The sequence below is a fragment of the Ranitomeya variabilis genome, chromosome 1 (assembly GCF_051348905.1).
Source record: "Ranitomeya variabilis isolate aRanVar5 chromosome 1, aRanVar5.hap1, whole genome shotgun sequence".
Lineage (NCBI taxonomy): Eukaryota > Metazoa > Chordata > Amphibia > Anura > Dendrobatidae > Ranitomeya > Ranitomeya variabilis.
In genome coordinates, this window is record NC_135232.1 from 499,645,303 (window position 1) to 499,663,985 (window position 18,683).

At 40.5% G+C, this 18,683-nt stretch overlaps 1 protein-coding gene across 1 annotated transcript in view; it reads right to left on the bottom strand.

Annotated features, from left to right (window-relative positions):
- Positions 1-204: 204 nt before the first annotated feature.
- Positions 205-18,683, bottom strand: part of ABHD8 (abhydrolase domain containing 8) — a 54,786-nt gene continuing 36,307 nt past the window's right edge. Inside the window, exons 2-5 of the mRNA XM_077252191.1 lie at positions 12,464-13,208; positions 9,323-9,493; positions 6,024-6,240; positions 205-1,117 (exon numbers count right to left, since the gene is read on the bottom strand). Of these exons, the coding sequence (XP_077108306.1) occupies positions 965-1,117; positions 6,024-6,240; positions 9,323-9,493; positions 12,464-13,200 (1,278 nt within the window). The 5' untranslated portion in view covers positions 13,201-13,208 and the 3' untranslated portion in view covers positions 205-964. The remainder of the gene's footprint in view (positions 1,118-6,023; positions 6,241-9,322; positions 9,494-12,463; positions 13,209-18,683) is intronic.

An 18,683-nucleotide genomic window follows, 5' to 3' on the forward strand; every position in this document is an offset into this window, starting at 1 on the left:
TATTGTAGTTTGACGTGTAAGCATTCATTGACAATGCCCTGGCTAATTCTGATTTGCAGCCCTTTTATGAAGTCATGGAGTCAGAGGGCACATTTGATGCCCCACAATATATCGGGTTGATCAATGCTGGTCTGAGATTGATGAGCCAATCATATGTAATCACACCACAATTATTTTCAGAGTCTTAAAGAATGAAAAGTCAGAAACGTTTTATAAATGACATATTTACTTTGATTTAATACTGCCTTCAAACATCATCCATTTTTACAACAGAAGAAGGAAAAGGACAAGGCAGTCATCTTAAATAAGAGCCACAGAAAATACTTTATCAACATAATTTATATCTCTTTACTTATCTTCTATGTGATTTATGCAATTTCTACAAGTAGTCTCTTATTATCCATTGGACCTGACACAAATATACACCATTACTTAACCATTGTTCTGCCAGAGATTGAGTTTGGCAAAAAAGGCATAAGTAGCCATCTGCCTTCACGATTACTTTACAGATGGATTATATCATGATATCTTTTAGTATAAATCTGCATTCTCAGCTTATACCAATGCTCAGCATTTGAAACCATTCCTCTTATACGACCTGTGACCAGCAAGGTTCTCTAAAAGGTAACATACCACAATTCTACAATATTGGTCAATCTGATGTGTTACCCACAAGGGACCTTCAACAACCACTATTCGTCCTGCAAATTATTATGGCTGAATAGGAGGTCGAATGGTGGGGGACCTCTTTTAAAATTGTATTATCTACATTTCCTGAATTGTCAGCAGCAATATTCTCCCTGGACACCATCTGTGCTGTGAACCAAAGTCTAAAACCTTGGCCAGTTGCTTGCGACCATCGGACGTCTCATCCAAACGAAGACTTTTAGCTTCGATAGCTTTTCGAGCTATCACCAGAAAAGTCTCTTCTGTTTCTCCTTAAGTTCAACAATGACTTTCCTCTTCACTCGTTCACAGCTTCTTCTGCACTTGTGTTCTGTGCCTCTGGCTCCCATAAGAAGAACTCATGAAGCAAAGTGTTAACGGTTTCTGGACACTCCAACATGACCATGTGACTTCCCTCTTCTATGATCTTTAGAAAGCTGACTAGAAGGATCTGGGGGTGTGAATAAAGGAAATGTGTCATCAAAACAAAAACACAAAATCGTCTAAGAGAGACAAAGTTTTTTATTTACATGCTTCATTACAAATGAATCCTGAGTCTCAGATACAGTGCCTACAAGTAGTATTCAACCCCCTGCAGATTTAGCAGGTTTACACGTTTGGAATTAACTTGGCATTGTGACATTTGGACTGTAGATCAGCCTGGAAGTGTGAAATGCACTGCAGCAAAAAAGAATGTTATTTCTTTGTTTATTTTTTTTTTTTAAATTGTGAAAAGTCTTTTTAGAGGGTCATTTATTATTCAACCCCTCAACCCACCAGAATTCTGTTTGGTTCCCCTAAAGTATTAAGAAGTAGTTCAGGCACAAAGAACAATAAGCTTAACATGTTTGGATTAATTATCTCTTTTTCCAGCCTTTTCTGACTATTTAAGACCCTCCCCAAACTTGTGAACAGCACTCAAACATGGTCAACATGGGAAAGACAAAGGAGCATTCCAAGGCCATCAGAGACAAGATCGTGGAGGGTCACAAGGCTGGCAAGGGGTACAAAACCCCTTCCAAGGAGTTGGGCCTACCTGTCTCCACTGTTGGGAGCATCATCCGGAAGTGGAAGGCTTATGGAACTACTGTTAGCCTTCCACGGCCTGGACAGCCTTTGAAAGTTTCCTCCCGTGCCGAGGCCAGGCTTGTCCGAAGAGTCGAGGCTAACCCATGGACAACAAGGAAGGAGCTCCGGGAAGATCTCATGGCAGTGGGGACATTGGTTTCAGTCAATACCATAAGTAACGTACTCCACTGCAATGGTCTCCGTTCCAGACGAGCCCGTAAGGTACCTTTACTTTCAAAGCGTCATGTCAAGGCTCGTCTACAGTTTGCTCATGATCACTTGGAGGACTCTGAGACTGACTGGTTCAAGGTTCTCTGGTCTGATGAGACCAAGATCGAGATCTTTGGTGCCAACCACACACGTGACGTTTGGAGACTGGATGGCACTGCATACGACCCCAAGAATACCATCCCTACAGTCAAGCATGGTGGTGGCAGCATCATGCTGTGGGGCTGTTTCTCAGCCAAGGGGCCTGGCCATCTGTTCCGCATCCATGGGAAGATGGATAGCACAGCCTACCTGGAGATTTTGGCCAAGAACCTCCGCTCCTCCATCAAAGATCTTAAGATGGGTCGTCATTTCATCTTCCAACAAGACAACGACCCAAAGCACACAGCCAAGAAAACCAAGGCCTGGTTCAAGAGGCAAAAAATCAAGGTGTTGCAGTGGCCTAGTCAGTCTCCTGACCTTAACCCAATTGAAAACTTGTGGAAGGAGCTCAAGATTAAAGTCCACATGAGACACCCAAAGAACCTAGATAACTTGGAGAAGATCTGCATGGAGGAGTGGGCCAAGATAACTCCAGAGACCTGTGCCGGCCTGATCAGGTCTTATAAAAGACGATTATTAGCTGTAATTGCAAACAAAGGTTATTCCATAAAATATTAAACCTAGGGGTTGAATAATAATTGACCCACACTTTTATGTTTAAAATTTATAAAAATTTAACTGAGCAACAAAACTTTTTGGTTTGTAAGATTTATGCATCTGTTAATAAATCCTGCTCTTGTTTGAAGTTTGAAGGCTCTAACTTATTTGCATCTTATTAAACCTGCTAACTCTGCAGGGGGTTGAATACTACTTGTAGGCACTGTATATGAGTATCAATATACTGCAGTAAAGAGAATCTAAGCATCGTACAAGAAATGAACAGTAGGCCCCGATTCATCATTTGGGAGGTTACATCCTTCTTTTGTCTTGTCCGTCTTTCCTTTGCTGAAGAATTTTGCACCAAATTCACTAAAATGATGCGGAATGTTCAACGCACAAATTCAAAAATGCCCTTGTTTTTCATTTCTGCTTATTTTGCACTTTTTAGAGTAAAAAAGTCACAAGACCTTTTAAAATTTTGCATACTGGTCTGCAAGAAGTAAAAAAAAAAAGTTTGGAGTAAGTTTGCGCAAAAAAAGATAGTGATTTTTTTACGTCACAAAAGATTTAATCAAGGCATTAGGAAGAAAAAAGTGTCAGCAAGCTTAAAAAAAGATGCAAAGTAAATAATGATTTAGGCAAAAAAAATAGCAAAAAGGAGAAAATGACTTAAAAAAAATTCAAAACTCAATGATGAGTCAATCCCCAGGACAGTAAAGAATCTGCAGTCCAGTGTTTGTATAAGGTACTTCTAGCTTTAACCACAAGGAGTCTCTAACGTTACATGATGAATAGCGTGAACTGTAGCAACTCAGGGCTTCATTTCTCAAACCTGTGTCTCTATTTCAAGCTTCGTGCAGAAAACCTTTCCCAACATGTCTTTTATATCATCTAATGGTAAAAAAAATGCTTGGCCAGACATTTCTGACCTGACCGCTATGTAGATTTAAAGTGATCCTGTCAGCTGACACATGCTGCCCAATCCGTTTCATAGAAAAACATATGTTAAAAGCCATCGGGGACAGAGATCACACTGTAGACTAGTCAGATAAGTGAATCTCCCCAACAGCTTCTCTACACCCACTGCCCTGGATTGACAGGACTCTACCAGTATGCACATTTAGGGGAAGACCTGTTACTCCAGGACAGCAGGTGGGGAGAAACCGCAGGTGACCCGCCTGTCTGACTAGTCTATAGCGCAAATACAACTCAGAATGGGCAGTAAGTTATACCGCCACCAAAATGCAAGTGAACCATCAATAAATTAAAATAATTATTTTTTGTTGAAAAGAATTAAAAATTGTATAAACAGGTCACATATCCATTACGCACATAAACGTACCCCAAGGAGGAAAACACTAACGGACCAAATAGTAACAGATAACATTCAATTATATTTAAGGAGATAGTAAACATATAAATTGCAATTTCAACAGGTTCACTAGTTGCTAAAAGCATCCATTTTGTTAATTTGGCAATTAATATATATTCCTATTGAATCCAAGTGTAAACATTTAAACAAAGTATGATTCAATCTTCAAATCAAATTAATGAAGTAGGGTAACCGTTAATGCAAAATCATAATAACCCCTATAAAAACAGATTTATATAGGTGTGACCTTTGTTTAGATATAAGGGATCCTTTAGTTTGGTATCTGGGTAGAGGGACCCAATTGGTTCCGCAGGGTATATCTACGGACCCTAGGGCAAGCCATCGTTGAGCGGGGGTGCCACATCGTCCCCCTGGGGTGCCAATCCCCGCAGTCAGGAAGGTAACAGTATAGGCACCATTCTAGGGAATTATATTCAAATTATCCCCAATACCAGTTTTTGTTCAAGGTGTTCGTAGTTTTGTGTGGTATGGCCACAGGTTGGTGGCATTTTAACATTAATGAATAAAATCTGTTTTTATAGGGTTTATTATGATTTTGCAAAGTATGATTCAAACATTCCGCCCCCGGAACAATAAAAAGGGCGAAACATGCGTCGGGGCACGGAGGGTCACCATCAGACCACGGACATCACTTTTTACATAGTTTAAGGAGGTAATGTTACCCATGTATTTCCAATACGGATTTTTTTGAATAGGCTATTTTCTCTTCAATGTTTGAATCATACTTTGTTTAAATGATTACACTTGGATTCAGTAGGAATATATATATTAATTGCCAAATTAACAAAATGGATGCTTTTGGCACCTAGTGAACCGGTTGATATTGCAATTTATATGTGTATGTATAGATGGTATCTCAGAAGTGACTAGCTGGATGTACAATAGTTTATTATCTCCTTAAATATAATTGAATGTTACCTGGTACTATTTGGCCCGTTAGTGTTTCCCTCCTTGGGGTACGTTTATGTGCATAATGGACATGTGGCCTGTTTATACAATTTTTTATTCTTTTCAATAAAAAATAATTATTTTTAATTTATTGATGGTTCGCTTCATTTTGGTGGCGGTATAACTTTCTGCCCCTTCTGAGTTGTATTTGTCATTTAGAAGTGCCATTTGGTATATTTTGGGACAATGATTAAAATAGTCTATAGCGCAGTCTAGATTCCCGGCAGCTTTTAATGTACGGTATGTTTTTCTCTGAAATGCTGCAGAGATTCAGAGTGTGAGATGCACGGATTGGGCAGCATGTATCAGCTGCACGTTCACTTTAAAGGGAACCGGTCACCCTCAAAATCGAAGTTGAGCTAAGCCCACCGGCATCAGGGGCTTATCTACAGCATTCTGTAATGCTGTAGATAAGCCTCCAATGTATCCTTGAAAGACAAGAAAAAGAGGTTAGATTATACTCACCCAGGGGCAGTCCCGGCCCAATGGGCACCGCGGTCCGAGTCCGGCGCCTCCCATCTTCATAGGATGACGTCCTCTTCTTGTCTTCACGCTGCGGCTCCGGCGCAGGCGTACTTTGTCTGCCCTGTTGAGGGCAGAGTAAAGTACTGCAGTGTGCAGGCGCCAGGCCTCCCTGACCTTTCCCGGCGCCAGCACACTGCAGTACTTTTCTCTGCCCTCAACAGGGCAGACAAAGTACGCCTGCACCGGAGCCGCAGCGTGAATACAAGAAGAGGACGTCATCGTAAGAAGATGGGAGGCCCCGGAGCGTGACGCCCATCGGACCGGACCGCCTCCCCAAGTGAGTATAATCTAACCTCTTTTTCTCATCTTTCAGGTTACATCAGGGGATTATCTACAGCATTACAGAATGCTGTAGATAAGCCCCTGATGCCGGGGGGCTTAGCTCATCTTTGATTTTGGGGGTGACAGGTTCCCTTTAAAGATTAGAGTCCATTTTACAAAATTTGTTACACAAGCATTTTCTGTGGCTACTATAGGCAAGAGATACCAGTGATGACATACAATCCAAAAGTATGACCTTCATTACAAGTGTAGCAATTTTGAATCAATTTACCTCTGCCATCCTTTGGTCCTCGTCTAGTGGAACAAACTTGTCATGCATGCCATGAACCAGCAGGATTGGGACAGTTAATTCTGCATGGTAAACCTCATCTCCCTCTGGCCAGTACTGGCCGCTCATCATGGCTCGTAGTACAAAGGATGACACATTGAAGGCATTACCCTCTCGTAAGAGCTGCTTCTCTTTGGCACCTTGTCGAGCAAAGCCAGCCCTAGCATAAGATAAAGAAGGGATTATAAAGACAATTCACATTCAGTGATCCAATCATTTTACTATATCTTATTGTGCACTCTTTTCTTTTGTATAGGCACTTTTCAATTTCTTAAAGATGCCACTTTCTAAAACAATATGCTGATAAGAAATAACTAATAGTATTTTGCCCATATATTATGAAAGTCAATGAACATTGTTTTATTCATTTAAATAGCTGTTCCTATTAGATCATCTGAAGGATTAATTGCTTGTGTAGATTTATACGGTCTGAGAATCAGCTGTTAGACCACCACCTATTTCACACAAACTATTTATTACTTGTGATAAATATTATTTATGCAGAACACTTTTTGAAGGGGTTGCCCGCTACTAGGACAACCCGTTCTTGATCTAAATGTTTGGCACCAATAAAATAAAAAAAGCCTATACTCACCTCCCGTGCCAATGCTGTTCCAGCTGGGTAGGCACTCGCGCTCCCAAAGTGTTACAACACGTGAGCCTGGCCCAATCAGCGCTGGTGTCATTGTCTCTGCCTTCAAACATCAAGAGGAAGTGAGAGCAGCCCTGTCTTCCTCATGATGTTCAATTTGTCTGAAGGCGAGGCCAGTAACGCCAGCACTGATTGGGTGCCTGCCTCACGTGTTATAACCGCACAAGGGCCCCGGGAACACGAGTGCTGACACTGGTGGAACGGCACTGGCACGTGAGGTGAGTATAAGCTTTTTTATTTTATCGGGGCCAAGCCTGGGGTATGACAATGGGTTGTCCTAGTAGTGGACAACTTCTTTCATTATTATTTGAAATGACCACGTAATTTAGTTGCCTTTTCCACCTTGTTGATCAGCAAGATTCCCTGCTGAAACTTCTGCCCATCACTATGACACTAGTATAGTAGGTAATTGGACACCATAACGCTTTTGCAACATGATGCCTATAATGGAGACTCCTGATGAGCTGCAGTGTGGTCACTACTATACAAATTTAGAAAGGATCACTGTATTAGGAATTAGAAATGCTAGAGTAGTTTTTTAAGATTCTGTCACTTGGAACTATTTTTTTTAAATCAGGAAAATAAATCTTAAAGAAAATGTTACATCTTAAACAACCCTAAACTATCATACTATTATTCCGTGAAGTAATTTCCATTCACCCTCCAGTAGACCTGCAAAAAGTCTGTGCATTGCATTATATTACCTGGACTCCTAAGCTCAGGCAAGCAGGGCAGGACTCCTGGATGCCTCATTAGCATAGAGAGTACACTTTACTACAGGGATGTAAACGTGAGTACAGGGAAGAAGAACTTGTCAAGTACTTCATGCTGTCCAAACCACGGGCAGCATGAATCAGAGCTTGGCTGAATGATTGCAGGCAGGCATATTTTCTTAGAAACGTTCTGGTATTTCAGAGAAAATCTAATTAGAGGATCTGTACAGACACCATAACCAGAGTCCAGACTAGTCCAGGGCCGCCCCAACTGGATTTTTACTAGCGCTGCTAGCGGTGATTGCAAAGTCTCTCAATATGTGAGAATTCGGTCAATTACCTACGGAGGTTATAATAGTCTCATCTCCTGCTGTAGTGCCCGGTTGGCTTTTCTAAATTTATTTAGTTACAAGATCTAAAACACCCTGGTGTTTCAGAGAAGAATAACATTCAGCCAAACTCAGATTCACGCTGACCATGGTTCCTCTTAAAAAGCCTTTCTGGACACAGATAAATAACAATCACTCGAGGAAAACCTCTACCATTTTCTAATAAACTTTAGCCCAATTTCATAAATGGAAATCTATCAGCAGGATTTCAGACCCCAACCTATTAATATCCACATTTAGTTCTTTCAAAGACAAGTCCAGCAATACCTATACATGGCCAGATTGTAACAAGGCCATCTCCTCCTCCTTGACTGACAGTTCCTTTGCCTGAAGTCACACAGCATACAGGCTGATGGTGAAGCAGGAGGAGGTGATGCCGGGTGAGGAATAGAGCTGCAGTGATATAGACTTTCAGATCTTCAGCCTCATTTGTATATCAATTTAAATGCTGACTTCTCAGTAACCGAGGAACAGACTGGCCATAGAAAGGTATTGCTGGACTTGTGTTTGAAAGCGCTACATGCACATATAAATAGTTTGGGGTGTGAAATCCTACCAATAGATTCCCTTTAAGAATGACATTTTGTACACTAGTCTAAGGGTGCTTTCATATTGTATTTAGGCACCCGTTTAGTAGCTCACATCGGAGCTTGCGTCTGAGCCCCTGCAAAATGGGATTTCAACGTACGCGACGACAGGGCCTTAGACTATAATGGTGTTGGCACAGCGAATGTGCACTGTGACGTACATCATTTTCAGGTATGTACACCTACCATTATAGTCGATGGCCCCATCAGAGCATACGTCCGAATCCCGTTATGCGGGAGGTTCAGACATAAGCCCCAACGGGGCCACCGAACAGGTTCCTGTACGCAATGTGATGAATGGAGCGCCAGAGCATAAGCCTGTGCATAAACATGTGCATCTTTAATTCATTTGATGTATATTTTTACTGTCTTGGGCAACCATTTCCGTGTTGTAAATTTTGATTAGCCATGCCCAGATCCACCTGAACTCCGCCAACGTTTCCAAAAGTTGGTGGGGCTGGCTGATATTGGCATAAAATTGGCAAAAATCACAATATTAATGTGCAACATGAATTTGCACCAAAAAATTATGACATTTCAAGCATTTTTAAGTCAAAATTCCAGCAAAAACGGGTTCATGAATTGGCTCATTGTGATAAAGTTTCTTACCAGTTTGCTGTCTATGAGTGAGAACTCTCGTTTACAACCAGAGGAAGCAAACCTGCTCATAAGAAGCGGACCACATTGTCTCCTGTCCAGGCAATACTCTCTAAGATAAAGAACATTGACTCAAGACTGAGACATTGAAACAAACGATGTAAACCAGGTACTCTCACACCGCTGGTTGTGATATTGAAGAGTGTCTCCCCAAGGAAGAAACTGAAGTTAAGAAATGTATAATTTGGTAGTGAGCTAGGAAAGAAAGGTCACAGTAGGTACTAAATGATTCAATTCTACTCACTTGAGGAAGCTCCACGCAAGGCAAGGAGACAGACAATGCAACACACAAGTCGGCATGTTGAAGATGGAACAGAGGCTGGGTTCAAGAGCTGTGGGACCACCACCATTTATCATGACCACCTTGTGGACCAAATCAGGAAACTCATGGGCCAAGAAAGTGCAAAAGGAGACTCTGTAAGCCGGAAAAATGAGAATGTTGAAGTGTTACCCCAACTAAATAATCTGAATGCTTCACTATGTATATCACCATCAGTGATTTAGTACAAGAATAGCATAAAAATATTGTCATACATAACACACTACAGTAATACATTCCAATGGTAGCAAGGTGATTAGCAGTTAACACATGCTTATCATATCCATGCCTGTGCATTAACTTTGCCACGTGCATACTGGTAGTAAATGCAATGAATGGTCTGTTTGTATTTTTTGTTTCACACATAGCCATAGTCATCTATGTATGATTCATTCTCATTACTCTGCACAAGTAGGATCCGACAAATCATACTGCATCATCACAAATGCAAACCATGTGATCTTTCATTCATGTTTGTGAAATACAATGATGCTCATAATGGGAACTAGCAGAACGGATGCCATATGTATAGCTGTCATTGTCCTTAAACACTTGGCTGGATTTCATCATTTTCACCCAGTATAATGCTTTTAATAGACAACCCAATAAAAACCGATGATCTTTGTGTTATTCTTTCATAACAGATAATCCTTTATTTTTAAGCAATATATTTGCAGAATGCTTTTCAATGAAAATAGACTTTACCATTTCCTAACCAATAATAGATTCTTACTGCATTTAGTGTAAAACACTAAGTTCCCATTTATTTTATGAAATAATGTATAACTTGTCCTAGTTAGGATGATCCTTTTACAACGGAATGGAGGAGTTAAACTTTCCATGAATTATTAGCTTTTATTATTTCTCAACCCCCGATTCATCATTGTTGATTCTCCACTTTTCTGGAGTAATTTACTAATTTTGGCTTTTGTATTTGCGCCTTATTCTTTATATGTTTCACTCCACTTTTAGGGTATGTGTACACGTCAGGATTTCTTGCAGAAATTTTCCTGACAAAAATCTGGACATTTCTGCCAGAAATCCGCATGCATTTTTTTTGCGCATTTTTTATGCGTTTTTTGTGCCTTTTTTTTTGCGGAATTTTTGCGTTTTTTTCCTGACACTCCAATTTAATGGGAAATCCGCAAAAAATCCGCAAAAATAATGAACATGTTGCTTCTTTTTCCGGAATGCGTTTTTTTCCGCAAACATTTGCACAAAAAATGCGGAATGCATTCTAAATGATAGGATGCATAATGTATGCGTTTTTTATGCGGTATTATAGCATTTTTATTGGGGAAATCCGCAAAAAAACGCAAAAAATCCTGAAGAAATCCTGATGTGTGCACATACCCTAAAACTTGTCTTTCTTTTTTTAGCCTTTTTTGTTTTTCCTCAACAGCTTTATTTATCCAGGTATTTTAAACAGATTGACGAAATTAGACTTTTACCAAATGTCATGTTTTTTGGCACATATCACTCCAAACTCTCCTTGGAGTATAGAAGGTTCCGGAGGAGTTTTCATTGTAGCATATTTTTTCTACATTTTGATGCTGAAAGGTTTCAAAAACCATTTTAAGACTAAACAAAAGGGAATTTTTTGCATGGAATTCATGAACTGGATCCATCATTTTTAAGAGTTTGGCGGAAACACAAGACAAAAAAAAGTGACTTCAATGAATCACAAATGATGAATAATGCCGCATGTCAATAAATACATTTTGTGAAAATGATTAGCAAATATCTAAGCAACCCATTCATTTACATGGGTACTGTGTAATGCTAGTATATTCCTGTTTCTTTCAATATAGTAAAATATAAAACACATCATAAATTTGGCATGGTCATAGCTACGCACAGAATAAATTAAATATATAAACTTAACACTGTAAATGTCGTAAAAACAACATAAAAAAACAATTGTGAAATTCCTATTTTTGTTTTTCAGTTCCACCCTACAAAGAGTGTTTTCTTAGACAGTTATGTTGATGAGAATTTTAAATATAATGGCACTAGGAAGGCAGGGAAGAAAAATAAAATAAAAACCTGAAAACTGTGTACATTCTCAAGGGGATAAGTTACAGGAGTAAATGATGCCTGAAAATTAGAGCAGTGCTTGGCTGAGTTAACACAGTTCTGGATCTAGCAGATGAATCACATAGATAAATGATGACGTGGTACTACTGCATTCACAGCAATTCCGAGTTATCACCTAAAAGATGGCAGAAATTGTAAAAAAATGCATCTATACTTTCTGCTACTTAGTCAAAAGTCTTAGAAATCTGACTGTGACATCAAAAAAGATTGTGCAGTCAGTACAAACCAAAAATGTTAAAGTGGCGTCCAGTGAAGATAAATTATATCCTATTCGCAGGAGAGATGATAGTTTGCTAATTGGCAGTTTTATCCCGTTATCCCCATTTAGAATAGAGGGCAATGCATATGCCCAGCAGACACTTCATTCATTCCCTGTGAGTCTGCCGAGCATTCTACTCAACTTTTTCTGGCAGCCCCAGGAAGAGTGAATGGATCGACGGTTGGCTATGCACGTTGCCGCGTTATTGTAAAGTGCGTAATGGGGATAAAGGCATCCAAATCTGCCGATCTGGCGGGTCACCCACTGATCTATAAGTAAGGGCTTGTTTCCATTTGCGAGAAACACGTCCGTGTCTCGCATGTGGAAACCAAGCTCTGGCGCCGGCACTTGGCAGCAGAGCGTGCGGCCGCATAGGAACACATGGAGCCGCACGCTCCGCTCTGGAGTGCCGGCGCCAGAGCTTGGTTTCCACATGCGAGACACGGACGTGTTTCTCGCAAATGGAAACAAGCCCTAATTGCCTAACTTCTAGATCGGTGATAACTTATCTTCACTGGACAACCTCCTTAAACTATGTTAAAATCTAATGCTTTCAAATATAGATTTGAAGAAATGCATCAAGTACATTATATACGATCCTTGAAAAACATGCTATTGATGTGTCCCAAAGTAAGTATAATACGAACAATGAAAGCAAATGAACACATTCACAAGAAAATCTAAAAATGGATTTTAGTTTTCTATCTTACCCATACGAATGTCCCACCAAGATATTTCTCTTCTTGCCATAGCGCTTGAACACACATTTCATGTCCTCAGCAAGAGCATAAAAGGTATAAGCAGCACCTATCTGTGGTGCTGCACTTGAACCATGTCCCACCAAATCAGGTGCTACAACTTCATACCCAAGTTTTGAGAAGAAATCAAGTTGCTCTTTCCATATGTCAAGAGAGCCTCCAACACCATGAATGAAGAACAGAACTACATCGGAATGTGTGCCTTTGCAGCTAGTAACACGTCTTTGGCAGTCAACCTGCACCACTTTCTTCGGCTTACGTTTCTTGCGCCTCCCAGGTGGTAATTCATTCTCTTTTCCTGCAGCACTTTCATTACCTGTGCTGGTATAATCTGAAAGCTCCACTTCCAATGTTCCAGCTGGTTCAGTATTCCCATTGCGGCAGTGCAAGATCTCAGAACGAAGAGCGGTACCAAGATTTTCTATCACGAGCTGCCCATTGCGATAGACAGTTATTCGACGCTTGCATTGGATCTGTCCACGGCCTGGTTTCTTCACTTCCTCTATGTCCTCCTCCGCTCCAGCTCCTGATCGAGAGGGCAAGATGTGTCGTACTCTTAAAACACGGCCTGGCTTTACCTCGACAAAATCGAAACCATCGCTGGTTTCGGAAATGTCTGCAGGACCCACAGAATTTGGTGTTTTGCCTGTTAGGCAGTACATTATACGTTCTGCTATGCTGGTCAACATGGTGTGTCCTATAATGAAAAAAAATAAGGCATCAATTGTGATCTCTGACGATTACCATCAGATTTGGAACAGTGTTGAAATACTTGATTGTTTCTGTAGAAGCATAGACTAAAATAATGAATTTAAATCATTAGTCAAAAAGGGGTCACACTGTGGCTTGGTGGTTTTCATTGTTGTCTTTGGTCGTAGTTTTGTATCTGACCAACTTGGACTACATCTGCATGGAATTTCTATGTTCTCTGTATGTTTACATACAGTTGGCATTCTCCAGCTTGATCCCACAGTCTAAAAGCAAATGTGTAGGTCATGTGGCCTCTTGTGAAATTGGCTGTAGTGTGTGTCCATCTCTGAGATAACAAAATTGGTTTGGATACGGGGACTGGGAGTAGTGAGAATCATTTTATAGCACAATGGAATGGGTATATTATATAAGAAATGTGTATACTGAATTAGAAATAATAATAAATATGAAAAAAGGAACAACTAGCATCTGCTTTGAGAGTTGCTACCTCAGTGTTGTAACAATAAAGGCCTGGGCTGCCTGATACGTGCAAAAAAAAAAATACAGTAGCTGTACGCACTGTACTTGACTTTCAATAACAGTGGTCTTCAACCTTTGGCTTCCAGCAGTCACATGCTGCCAGTTGCAGTTGTTTGAAAGCTATACATTAGGAACTACTTTTCTGTATGATGGATCTGTCCCATGAATAGCTTTAATCAATCATCAGCTTTCCACTGTTCAGTCTGATTTTCCTGTTTGCAGTTGACAAGAACAGTAGAACAATTGTCCAGAAAAGAACCAGAATTATATGCAATAAATACAGCCTATTATCTAGGACAAGCAACACTGTTCAAAGATATTTAATGAGCTTCAACTCAATCCACAAAAAATGGCACCACACAGGTCCATCATCTGTCAATGGAAATATAGGGGGCTTCCACGTTACTAGTAGCACAAAAGCTCTGGAAAAGTGAAATGGCTCTTTGCCCCCCAAAACAAATTCAGCAAATTCTGCGCGCTCCCAACTCCAAATGCCCCCTCCCTTGTGATCTCCATAGTGTGCCTAAACCACATTTAGCATCCACATGTTTGTAGCGAAGAGAGCCCACCTAATTTACAGGTGTGTGTTTCTAAAACCATGAGCTGGGCATAATGTACTGGTCACTACAATGGCAGTTTGCAATTTTCATTCATCAACATCCACTGCTGCTTGTTTCTGGAAAACACCCATGGAGTCAAAATCGTCACTACACCTGTAGATAAATTCTCAAAGGGGTATAATTTCTAAAATAGGGTCTCTTGAGGGGGGATTCTGCTCTTCTGGCACTTAGAGACTCTGTATATGGAGTTTGCAAACAATTGTAGGAAAATCTGTGCTCCAGGAGGCAAATAGCGCTCCGTCCCTCCCGCATCGTATGGCTAAGCAGTACTGCACAGCCATATATAGGTATGTCTACATTAACCCCTAACCGACATCGGGTGTAATAGTACGTTGATGTCGGTATCCCACCCTTTGATGTGGGCTCCGGCGGTGAGCCCACATCTTTCCCGGGACATGTCAGCTGTTCAAAACAGCAATAACCACGGGTGGAATTGCGATCCATCTGCAGCTATTAACTAGTTAAATGCCGCTGTCAAACTCTGACAGCAGCATTTAAATGGCGCTTCCGGCAATCGTGCTGGAAATACGCACACCGGTGACCTGCGTTACGTGATCGTGGGTCACCGGTGTGTCGGCATGACAACCCGAGGTCTCCTGAAGACCTCTATGGTTGTCAGCGCCAGATTGCTGTGAGCGCCACACAGTGGTCAGTGCTCATAGCAACTCAGCAATTCTACTACATAGAAGCGATCTGACCATCGCCTCTATGTAGCAGAGGGGATAGAGTTGTGCCAGCTTCTAGTCTCCTATGGAGACTATTGAAGCATGGCAAAAGTAAAAAAAAAAAAATGTTTTTAAAAATATAAAAGACATTAAAAAATATAAAAGTTCAAATCACCCCCCTTTCGCCCCATTCAAAATAAAACAGTAAAAATTAAATCAAACATACAAATATCTGGTATCGACACGTTCAGAATTGCCTGATCTATAAAAAAAAAAAAGGATTAACCTGATCGCTAAATGGCGTAGCGAGAAAAAAGTCAAAATGCCCAAATTACTTTTTTTGGTCACCGCGACATTGCATTAAAATGCAATAATAGGAAATCAAAAGATCGTATCTGCACCAAAATGATATAATTAAAAATGTCAGCTCAGCATGCAAAAAATAAGCCCTCACCTACCCCGAGATAACGAAAAATAAAGACGCTACGGGTTTTGGAAAATGGCGCAATTTTTTTTTTACAAAGTTTGGAATTTTTTTCACCACTTAATTAAAAAAAGAACCTAGACATGTTTAGTGTCTATGAACTCGTAATGACCTGGAGAATCATAATGGCAGGTCAGTTTTGCATTTAGTGAACCTAGCAAAAAAGCCAAACAAAAAACAAGTCTGGGATTGCACTTTTTTTGCAATTTCACCGCATTTGAAATTTTTTCCCGCTTTCTAGCACACGACATGGTAAAACCAATGTTGTTCAAAAGTACAACTCCCGCAAAAAAGGAGCCCTCACATGGCCAGATTGACGGAAAAATAAAAAAGTTATGACTCTGGGAAGAAGGGGAGCGAAAAACGAAAAAACAAAACTGAAAAAAGATCCAGGGGGTGAAGGGGTAAACAGAAATTGTGGGACAAATTTTGGTGCCATTTTTCCCATTTCTCAGTGTGAAAAAGTAAAATCTGGGGCTAAAAGAAAATTTTGGTGGTAAAAATTTATTTATTTTTTTCTTCACTGCCCAATGGTATAAAATTCTGTCACCCACCTGTTATGTCAATATGATTACTGCATCTAGATGAAATCATTGAGAGGTGTAGTTTGTAAAATGGTGTCTCTGCTGTTTTGGCAACTCAGGGGCTATGCCAATGTGACATGGCACCGTCAAACCAGTGCAGCAAAATCTGAACTCCAATATGATGCTTCTTCCCTTCTGAGCTTTGCACTGTGCCTCAAAAGTACCGTATATACTTGAGTATAAGCCGAGAATTTCAGCCCATTTTTTAGGCTGAAATTGCCCCTCTCGGCTTATACTCGAGTTATACCCAGGTGTCGGCAGGGTAGGGGGAGCGGTAGCTGTGTAATCATACTCACCTGCTCCTGGCGCGGTGTCCCTGTTTCTCCGATGCCGGCAGCTTCTTCCTGTATTGAGCGGTCACATGGTATCGCTCATTACAGTAATGAATATGGACCTGACTACACTCCTATAAGGGTGGAGCCGCATATTCATTACAGTAATGAGCGGTACCATGTGACCGCTCAATACAGGAAGAAGCTGCCGGCGCCAGAGAACCAGGGAAACCGCGCCAGGAGCAGGTGAGTATAACGCAGTGCGCGATATTCACCTGCTCCCCATTCCACCATCGGCGCCGCTGCGTCTTCGTGTCCTCTGCAGTGACGCTTAGGTCAGAGGGCGTGGTGACGCGATTAGTGTGCGTGCCGCCCTCTGCCTGAACAGTCAGTGCAGAGGACGGGGAAGACACAGCGGCGCCGATGGTGGAACGTGGAGCAGGTGAATATAGCAAGTGACGGGGGCCTGAGAGGTGAGTATGTGATTTTTTTTTTTTTAATCGCAGCAACAGCATATGGGGCAAATGTCTGTATGGAGCATCTTATGGGGCCATGTGCAGCATTATATTGGGCAATTATCTGTATGGGGCCATGTGCAGCATTATATGGGGCAAATATCTGTATGGGGCCATGTGCAGCATTATATGGGGCAAATATCTGTATGGGGTCATGTGCAGCATTATATGGGGCAAATATCTGTATGGAGCATTTTATGGGGCCATGTGCAGCATTATATGGGGCAAATATCTGTATGGAGCATCTTATGGGGCCATAATCAGCATTTGTGGAGCATTATATGGGGCAAATGTGTCTATGGAGCATCTTATGGGGCCATAATCAGCATTTGTGCAGCATTATATGGGGCAAATGTGTCTATGGAGCATCTTATGGGGCCATATTCAGCATTTGTGGAGCATTATATGGGGCAAATGTGTCTATGGAGCATCTTATGGGGCCATAATCAACATTTGTGCAGCATTATATGGGGTATATTTTAATATGGAGCATCTTATGGGGCCCATCATAAACTGTATGGAGCATAATATGGGGCGTATTTTGTATGGAGCATCTTATGGGGCCCATCATGAACTGTATGGAGCATTATATGGGGCTCCTGATTCAATATGGATATTCAAAAACACTTAACCTACTGATGTCTCAATTAATTTTACTTTTATTGGTATCTATTTTTATTTTTGAAATTAACCAGTAGCTGCTGCATTTTCCACCCTAGGCTTATACTCGAGTCATTAAGTTTTCCCAGTTTTTTGGGGCAAAATTAGGGGTCTCGGCTTATACTCGGGTCGGCTTATACTCGAGTATATACGGTAGTTTTCAACCACATATTTGGGGTATCGGAGTACTCAGGAGAAATTTCACAACAAATTCTGGATTTTCCTCCACATATTGGGTAGGGGCGTACTCAAGAGAAATTGCATCATAACTTGTATGGTACAATTTCCCCTGTTACCCTTATGAAAAGGAAAATTTGAGGCTAAAAAAAATTTTCACAGCTCAATGTTACAAACTTCTGCGAAGCACATCAGGGGCTTTCCAAACACAACATGGCATCCACTAATAATTACAGCAAATTTTGCATTCAAAAAGTCTAATGGGGTGCTCCTTCTGAGCCATGCCATGCACTCAAACAGTGGTTTTGCCCAAAATATAGGGTATCTGCATACTCATGAGAAATTGCAGAACAAATTTTGGGGTCCATTTTTCCTGTTACCCTTATGAAAATAAAAAAAAATTGGGTCTAAATTTAAATTTTTGTGGGAATTTTGTGAAAAATTCATTTTTTCCTTCCACATTCTAAAGATTAACTTCTTGAATGTGGTTTTGAGCACAATGAGGGGTGCAGTTTTTAAAATGGTGTCACTTTTCGGCATTTTCTATCATATAGACCCCTCAAAGTGACTTCAAATGTGATGGTGTCCCTAAAGAAAAGGTTTTGTTAATTTTGTTGAAAACATGAGAAATCACTTTTCATCAATTTTTAACCCTTATAATTTCCTAACAAAAAAAAAAGTTTCAAAACTGTGCTGATGTAAAGTAGACATGTGGGAAATGTTATCTATTAACTATTTTGTGTGACATATCTCTCTAATTTAAGGGCATAAATATTAAAAAGTTTGAAAATCGCTAAATTTACAAAGTTTTCACCAAGTTTCAGTTTTTTTCACAAATAAACGCAAGTTATATCGAAATTTTTTTACTATTATAATGAAGTACAAATTAGACTAGACCACCAGTCCAAAGATTCACTAGAACTACTGGTATAGTCATTTTGACTACTTTCACTTTTTATTTCTCT